Raw genomic sequence first — 9,541 nt, forward strand, 5'->3', positions numbered from 1 at the left:
GGTAATCAAATCATTCCACCAGAAAATAAGCAGTAAGCTTATTCAAAGAATGAGTAAATTTAGCAACAGTGTCAAACACAGTAAATTCCAGCTCCCAGTTTAGGCTCCTTCCCTGCATGGTCTGTGTATTAGGTTCTAACATTTTACTAACTGATATGGAAATTTGACAAACCCAGATTATGCAGAGTTCAAACAAGGCAAACTGCAAAACCATGAAAGTGAATATGTCTTCATTTGCCTGTGAGCAAAGGAGAATTCAGCTCTGACTATCACACCATCCAGGAACCATGGAGACTAGAGAGGAAGACAAAGTACATGGGTAGAGATTATTTTGAGCTGTTTTGAAAATAGCAGTGTTTTTCATAAAAATAGCTTCAAACTCTTCCTTTAGCACACTGTGGTCCTTTTCTGCATGACAGTTATCGCAGAATGTAAAAGAAAACAAGGATCTCAATGCATCTCCAGAAACCAGGTACTGGTAGAGCCTTAAGTCAGATTATAAATCACAGCCAGGATATTAGACATGACTCTCATTCTACAGATAAAAGTTTACCATCAAGCATCAGTAATGGCGAATTGTTGTTGTTGAAATTTTTGTGTTATTTGGTGAGCATGTGTGTGTATTTGTGTGTCCGTGCATGAATCTGTAAAAAGTAAATGATAAATAAGTATCATTCTCACTACTAAGCTCTGAAGAAATAATACGAGATTACTAGAGAAGTCAAAGTTTGTAGGAAGAGTTTAGACAGCAAATGTGTAGGTCCCCATTCAGACCCAGTGCACAGGTGTTTAAAAATCTTAGTCCTTACGAAATGCCATATGCCAGCTTTGGGTATTGGTACCTGTTTTACACATTAGTGTTCCGTCGTGATACCTGTTTTACACATTAGTGTTCTGCCCAGGACTAAAGAACCAAGTTAAACTGTGTAGATAAGAGAACATTGCAAAAACAATGCAAACAAATATATGAAGTATGTATTTGTATTTAATGCAAATCAATATATTAAATATGTATTATTTGCATGTTAGCAAGTGAGGATTCAACATGTTATTTGTCTCCAACTACTAAAGGCTACTGTGTAAGACGCACACCATTAAATGAAGCTTGCCTAAGCTGCCTGGGAAAATATAAGATGTTCATGAAGAAATCTATGAACACAGCCATCAGTAACCTTGATGTTTGCTGGTTTGGCATTGTATTTATGTGTTTTTACCATGGGCCATGTTAGTGACTTTTGAAGAATCAGACATACATAGTATTTTAGGTTAAATGCATATCTTGGATTAAGACAATGGGTGATGTCACTCAGAGCACTTTTATGGTCATTTTAAGTATGGAATTCATAACTGGCAATTTAGGGAATGGATTCTTCACTCTGGTGAACTGTGTGGACTGGGTCAAGAGAAGAAAGCTCTCACCTCTTGATTGAATCCTCATTGCTCTGGCCATCTCCAGGATTGGCATGCTCTGGTTAGGATTACTAACTTGGTGGGTGTCTATGTTTTACCCAGCTTTATTGCTCTTTCAAAAAGTACCATCCATAAGATAGGAGAGGAGGAAGGTCGGTCTTGATTAACGAGGGTCTACACCTGAACATGTGTAAAATTATGAATAAGTCATGGTTAACCTGGACAGCCATTGGTGGGAGGGGGGAAAGGAAAACGGGGGCGGGGGGAGGGCATCAAATATAGTGTAAATGTATACTATTTACGTTCAATAAAAAATTGTTTAAATAAAAAATAAAAATTAAAAAAATGCAACATGGACAGAAATAAATGGTAAGGAAAAAAAAGTACCATCCAAACATACTATAGGCTTAGCAGTACATATGAAAGTTTATATATTAATATAAGTACATATATACATACAAAGATATTAGTGCTTACCACTTAAATGTAAGAAATGTTTATAGTAGCAAATAAAAATGATGTTTTGTATACTATTAGCTTTTTTAGAACTTAAGGTGACAATACGCTAGTATAAGATGGGAATAATCATTAAAAATGTAACCTTAGCTGGGCATGATGACCCACGCTTGTAATCCCTGCGCTTGGGAGGCGGAGATAGGAGAATCATGTAGGTTCGGAGCCAGCCTCACTGGCTTAAGAGACCCTGTTTCCAAATTAAAAAATATAAAAATAGGTCTGGGAGTGTAGCCCGGAGGTAGAAGGGTTTCCAGAAACCCCAATACCACCAAAAAAAATATATATGTAACCTTTTGATTTTATACCTATGTATAACAGTAACTTTTAATGTAGAAATTAGGCTTAAATAGAAGATAAGAAGTCAAGAATAAAATATGGAAGGTTGGAATTAAGTCACTAAATTTATCCTTTACTGTATAAGACTCAATTTAAGAATTAAATAATAAGTTCCTTATAATTATGGGGCTGGCTTACCTCAATTTCCTATCTATGTTATTAATTTCAGATTGATGAATTCCTCATATGTGTTATCATTATCTGGAATGTATAAAACATATGTCCAAGGACATTGTATTCACCAAAGTAGTTATTAAGACCATTGGTCCATTTCAGTTTTAGTGCCCGAGAATAGAAAATCATGACCAATATAGCCTCTTATTGGAAAAATCACTCTGGAATGTTGGTGTTTTGTTATACCTCATGTGGTTGTTTACCTGTATATTTCTAAGGCGTACAAGAATCAAGTTGTCCATGGATTTAGGGCAAAAAGAAACAAAAATGATTAAATATTGTTGTTTCATCTGGACCCCAGAACCAGTATTATGAAGTTCAGGTCAGATGAGAATTGGGTATGTCAATTATAGATGAATAAGTGCTCATAATTTTTTGTGTGTGTGTGGTGGACTGGGTGCAGAATCCAGGGGCTTTCTACCTCCAAGCTATACTCCCAGACCTATTTTATATTTTATTTGGAAACAGGGTCTCACTAAGTTGCTAAGAGTCTCACTAAGTAGCTGAGGCTGGCTTCGAACCTGTGCAATCCTCCTGTCTCAGCCTCCCAAGCGCAGGGATTACAAGCATGCGCCACCACGCCCGGCCTCATAAATTTTTTAAAAAGTAAAACTTATTCAAATAACTTAGTTCACGTAACTTAAATAAACCTTCAAGCAAATAAGTTTATCTACATTAGGTAAAGTAAAAGAAGATGTTAAAAAAATTTGCTGGGCGTGGTGGCGCACGTTTGTAATCCCTGCGCTTGGGAGGTGGAGACAGGAGGATCACGCTGGTTCAGAGCCAGCTTCGCTGGCTTAAGAGACCCTGTTTCCAAATAAAAATAAAAATAGGTCTGTGAGTGTAGCCCGGAGGTAGAAGGGCTTCCAGGATCCCCAGTACCACCAAAAAAAAAAAATTAAATTTGCCAAGCTAGTCAATTAGAAGTGTATATTTAAAGTTCAGTGCTCATTGTTAGGATTTTTGTGAAAATAATGACTTAAAGTGAAAACTAGACGTGTTTGCTATCCTGGTTTATATGGATAATCTAAAATAGGCAAATTAGGTAAATATAAATGGTATGGTCACAGGGTGATGAGTTTTCCTTTGTTCTTGTCACTTCAAAAGAAAGATTTAATTTGAGAGACACAGATAGGGTATCTGTAGAAGGATTTGCTGGGTGATTTCACAGGGAAAGTCATACAGCTGGCTGGTCCAGGGGTGGAGAAGAGAGTCTACCACATGGTGAGTTTTCGAACTGTCCTAGATATGAATGAATGAATGAATGAATGAATGAATGAATGAATGAATATCATTAAGAGAATAAAAAATATATTCCAAACACAAACCCTACAGATGGAAGAGTTTTATTTATAAGCCATGAGTAAAGAATTCTTAAAAGATTCAGCCGGGCATGGTGGCGCGTGCTTGTAATCTCTGCGCTTGGGAGGCTGAGACAGGAGGATCGCGCAGGTTCGAGGCCACCCTCAGCTACTTAGTGAGGCTCTAAGCAACTTAGTGAGACCCTGTTTCCAAATAAAGTATAAAATGGGTCTGGGAGTATAGCCCAGAGGTAGAAAGCCTTTGGGTTCCACCCCCAGTACCAAAAAAAAAGGTAAAAATATATAAGATTCAAACCAGGCACAGTAGTGCACCTTTGCAATCCCAATACTTGGGAGACTGAGACAGGAGAATCACACAGGTTCAAAGCCATCCTCAGATACTTTGTGAGGCTCTCAGCAACTTAGTGAGAAACTCTTTCCAAATAAAATATAAAATAGGTCTGGGAATGTAGACCGAAGGTAAAAAGCCCTGGATTCCATCCTAAGTACCACAAAAATAAATAAATAAATAAATAAATAAATAAATAAATAAATAAATAAATAAAAGCAGGGCATGGTGGCGCACACTTGTAATCCCAGCATTTGGGAGGCTGAGACAGGAGGATCACGGTTCACGGCCAGCCTCAGCTACTACTTAATGAGGTCCTTTGCAACTCAGTGAGACCCTGTTTCAAAAAAATAAAGAATAAAAAATAGGGCTGGGTGTGTAGCTCAGAAGTAGAATGTCCCTGAGTTCCATTCCCAGTACAATAAAAAGAAAAAAAATCATGAGGCTCAGAGTGGTAAAAACATGCACGCAGCACTTGGAGTGTTTCAACATTTCTGTTTTATTCTTCATTTCTAAGTAAAATTTTGGGCGCACCTTTTACATTACATTTACTTTAATTTGCACAATATTATAAAGTTCCATTTTTAATAACTATGTCTCATATGCATGCAGACACATGTATCTTGTTTATTAGAGGCTTTTCACTTTAAAGTTTCAAAAAGGTTAACGATTGACTAAAAGTTCATAATACATATGATTTTAGCTATTTCTTATCTTTATATGTCTGAACAGATAACCTCTTGTGTAAAAGCATTATAATAATATATGTACTTATAAATGTACTGCTAATTTTTAAAGGAAAAATATTAAGATAGTATGAATGAATAACATATAAGAATTTCTTCTTCAAGAATATGCACGATGATTCTTGAACTGAATTAGGGACCAGAGGTCCCACAGTGTTGGAACCTACCCCTCAGCCACCCCAACACCAAAAGGGAAGCCTGTTTCAACTTACTGTCTCCCAGAATCAGGACACAAGAATGACCTGAAGGAAAAGAGAGTCCAGTAACAAAGTCAATAGTAAAGATCAGATCTTCCTTCAGCAATTCAAAATTAAAAATTTGCACGACAAGACATAATAAGAAAATGATGTACACCAGGAGGAAGGCGACCATAGTCTGCAAGGCCTTTATGTTGGTCCTGACTCTGGCATCTCTGGATCCTGGGGCGCTGGGCTGCATCCTCCTGTGATGTCTCCACAGGGAAAAGATGAGCAGAACAATAACAATCAGGGACAGAGAAGAGGGGATGGAGATGAAAGCAGCATTGATTAATAAAAGAAGCCTGGAGCATTGCACAGAGCCTCCCAAAATGGAACCGCCAGACATATTTCTTTTGGATTCATAAATATAGGCATCTACTTGTGTGTTTATAAGTGTGATATTTAAACACAGAAGGACCAGAGACACCAGCAGCGTCACTGAAGCCACCCTTTTCACTCTCCACTTCAGGTAAAGAAAAATAGAGTTCCCGTAATTGGCTATCTTCAAGAAATAAAAGATGCTAAGGTTTGTAGAAAGCCAGAGGTTAAAGTGATTGGCCACTATCCAGGAAATATTACCCATTCTTATGATTTCTATATTCATCAACAAATCTGGGTAAAACACAATTACCCACAAGCCGCTGGGCACTACTGAGAGCAGACCGATTCTGGAGACGGCCAGAGCAGTGAGGAGTCGATCAGCAGGTGAGATCTTCCTCCTCCTGACCCAGTCCACGCCATTCACCAGTGCGATGAATCCATTCCCCAGAATTCCAAGCACGAATTCTACGCTTAGAGTGGTTATAATCACATGCTGCGTGAAACCACCCATTGTTTGTAAAAAGAAGATCTCAAAGTCTAGTACCACTGCCAAAGACTTGTTTATATTTTCAATCGGAATGCAACGTCCATTTGATAACTGGAAATTTGAAAATATTCTACCTTTGAAAACTCCCGTATACAATGACAAGGTAGCAAACGTCCAGACTGTCTAATGACTAGACTTAGTTTTGTTCATGAAAACCCTGGATTTTTCCGGGCGGCCCAGCCGAGGTTCGCCTGGACAGTGTGCAGCTCACACACTCTAGCCTAGAGTCCCTTGGAGCTGATGGGGAAGGAAATGTTTCTCTTGTGCTTGACATGCAAATAAAGACACGTTTATTTGCATTGTTTGGTTGGGGGCCTTATCTACATACTTCATCTGGCCAAATGAGCTCTGAACAGGTAATATCACAAAATTCTAGCACACATAAAAGGCACATGAGCTGTCAAACAGAACATCCTTAGCACAGGGGATTTATCCCCCCTTCAAGGTTCGGCGTAGATAGGAACCTGTACAGACGTTCTCCAAGGCTCTTGGTAGAAAGTATCCGAAGTATCTAATCTCTTGGAGGTCATTGTTTCTACAGTGCTGAGAATAAGTCTTATTTATAATTTCACCTTTCACACGTGCATTTGTGTACACACCCACGTACGCACACATTTATTTGAACCAATTGCCTTTCTCTTTCCTCTCCCATAACTGAGGTTTCTCACTGAATCCACGTTCAATATCGCCCTCGCTCATGCTTTGTGCTGTAATAGGTGTCAAGTTATTCTTTTAAAAACGCTTCCGGGATAACACTGTATATTATCAAATGTGAGTATTCAGTAACATTTGGGGAAATTTTTCTGTGCATGTGGAGAGCAGTGGAAAGTTCTCTGTGGTTCCATGAAGCCGTCAATTTGGTGAAAGAGTTCACCCACACCGCAAGAATCCTCCTCGCTTTCTGCGCATCCCTGGCCCAGGAGAGGCCATTCCTCCGTCAGCATTAGAGACCTTCAGCGTTTACCCAGCTGCCCTCCCCTGCAGCCAGCATGTGCTCCGTGACCCTCAGCGCAGACGCCCAGGGAGATGAAGGAGGATGGGCTGTCTGTGCAGGGTGGGGATAAGTGGCATGATGCAATTGCTTGTCTTCGATGTCTTAGAGTAGACAGGAAGGAAACAGGGCCAGTAGCGCTGACTGTAGCAGAAATGCGTGTCTCCTAACCCTTGGGGAGGTCAGAGACACGTAGAGGATTCCTTTACGAACATCCACCACACTCTCCGTCCTCTACAGCAACAGTGAATCCTGACACACGCCACAGATGGCCTGCAATCAGAGGAAAGAGTATTAGGAAAAATAGGACTGCGTGAGCAGAATAGAAGGAAAAGTTGAGAAGAGAAGAAAGGCAAACAGGCAGCAGATGGCAGCGGGAAGGTCCTTCCGGCTTGGCTCATTCCAGGGAGCAAAGACGAGCTCTGCCAAGACCAGGAGAAACACAAACAACTGTGGAGCTGTGGAGCTGCCTGGGCTTTGACTTTCTTTTCTTTTCTTTTTTTCTTTTTTTGTACTGGGGATTGAACCTAGGAGCATTCTACCTCTGAGATACATCCTCAGCCCTTTCCATTTTTTTTATTTTGAAACAGGGTCTTGCTAAGTTTCTGAGGCTGGACTCAAACCTGCGATCCTCCTGTCTCAGCCTCCCAAGTACTGGGATTACAGTTGTGTGCCACCACAGCCATCTCTTCTTGGGCTTTGTAAGGGCAGGGGGGGTGCTGGGGGTGGAACCCAGGGGCTTTTCTACCTCCTGGCTCTACTCCCAGACCTATTTTATTTTCTTTATTTGGAAACAGGGTCTCACTAAGTTGCTGAGAGCCTCACTAAGTAGCTGAGGCTGGCTCTGAACCTGTGCGGTCCTCCTGTCTCAGCCTCCCAAGCACTGGGATTACAAGCATTCACCACCACGCCCAACTCTTCTTGAGCTTTTAAAAGAAAGATGGAAGCCGGGCGTGGTGGTGCACGCTTGTAATCCCCGCGCTTGGGAGGCGGAGACAGGAGGATCACGCAGGTTCAAAGCCAGCCGCACTGGCTTAAGAGACCCTGTTTCCAAATAAAAATATAAAACATAGTTGTCTGGGAGTGTAGCCCGGAGGTAGAAGGGTTTCCAGGAACCCCAGTACCACCTAGATAAATAAATAAATAAATAAATAAATAAATAAATAAATAAATAAATAAAAGAAAGATGGACCTGGAGTCCCAGTGAGCCTCACACTCAACCCTGAGCAGCTCTGCCTGAGGCCCTAACACCTCCTTTCACCGTGGCTGGGAGACACTCCTGGATTCCACAGGCTTTTCCAGATGAGCTAAGGATGGAAACAGGATGATTTCCACACATTTCATCCAGAAAAAAATTAAAAATGAAAATAAATAAAGCCCTGAGAGGAGCAGTGTCTTCACCGATGCCCCGGTGCACGTGTCACAGGATTTAAATGAGCTTAATAATTGCATGTTAACGTTTTCATTTCTGACAAGTTTCATATACTGACTGTACCAAATGAACTTAATCAGAATGGGTTAACCAAGCAAAATGCTACTTATGTAGCTGTCTGCTTAGATCACTCTGTCCATAATAATAATGCCCTGTATACAGACCAAATCATATATGTACTGCTATCTTAAATAGAACGGTATTTGGCTGAATATATTTGGGTCCTCATCGCTCTTATTTAGCAAAAATTCAAAGAAAAATATTATTGGCATGGTTACCCTGGACAATCATTGGTGGGAGGGGGGACAGGAAAACAGGGGTGGGGGGGAGGACACCAAGTATAATGTATACCATTTATATTCAATAAAAATTTAAAAATATATTATTAACGTTTTCTTCCCTTTTCTCAATTTTTGGAAGTGTTACTCCTCAACGTATCTTTCACATTTGAAGAGGAAAATGTGTTTTACCATGTGAGATAGACAGAAGATGGGTGGGTGGATGGATGGATGGACGGACGGACGGACGGACGGCTCACTGGCTAGATAGATGGATAATCCAGTTGAACACTCAGGCTTATCACATCTGTGGAACTGTTTCTCTATGTTCTCAATAAGGAGAGCTTCTGTAACATCAGCACAGATCGCATAACTGGTTAGAAATTGATTTCAAGCCCGTGCCTCTGACATCTTTTCTGTTTAGGCAAAAGAGGGATTGCTAACAAAAGAGAATGAGCCATGGGGCTCAATAACCAGAGATGGAATGCAGGAGAAATCCGCGCCCTGGAAAGCAGCTCAGATCCCCGCGGTGCTCCTGAGGGACCCTGCAGGACGCAGCCTGTGGAACGGCGGGCGTCTCCTGACTGTCCTGCAAATGTGAGACACAGGGAAAGAGCAAAAGCGGCCTCATGGAGGAGTGTGCTCATCAGACAGCACAGGACGAGAGCCGCCCGGAGCCAGGTAAATATGTAAACCAGGCGGAACAGGGAGCAGGAGGTTAGCCTCGGTGTGGTTAACCTCCCTGTGGTTAGCCTCGGTGGCGGTTCAGCTCTGGGATGCGCCCCAGGAGCTCCTGTGTTGAAGGCTCTGTCTCCAGGGCCGCAGGGACGGAGCTGGAGCTACTGAGAAGTGACTGAATTGTGAGCTGATCCTAATCCTTGAAGGAACCCCTGGGTGAGTT

The 9,541-nt window shown here is 41.2% G+C and overlaps 1 protein-coding gene across 1 annotated transcript; it reads right to left on the reverse strand.

Moving 5' to 3' along the window:
* Positions 1–256: 256 nt before the first annotated feature.
* Positions 257–5,903, reverse strand: LOC308269667 (taste receptor type 2 member 125-like; the record flags this gene model as incomplete). Its single annotated transcript, XM_080705031.1, has 2 exons — positions 257–408; positions 5,045–5,903. The coding sequence occupies 2 exons, from the start codon at positions 5,901–5,903 to the stop codon at positions 257–259; spliced, it is 1,011 nt and encodes a 336-aa protein (XP_080561157.1).
* Between the last annotated feature and the right edge of the window lie 3,638 nt (positions 5,904–9,541).

Source organism: Muscardinus avellanarius (assembly GCF_963383645.1).
Source record: "Muscardinus avellanarius genome assembly, chromosome: 11".
NCBI classification, from domain to species: domain Eukaryota; kingdom Metazoa; phylum Chordata; class Mammalia; order Rodentia; family Gliridae; genus Muscardinus; species Muscardinus avellanarius.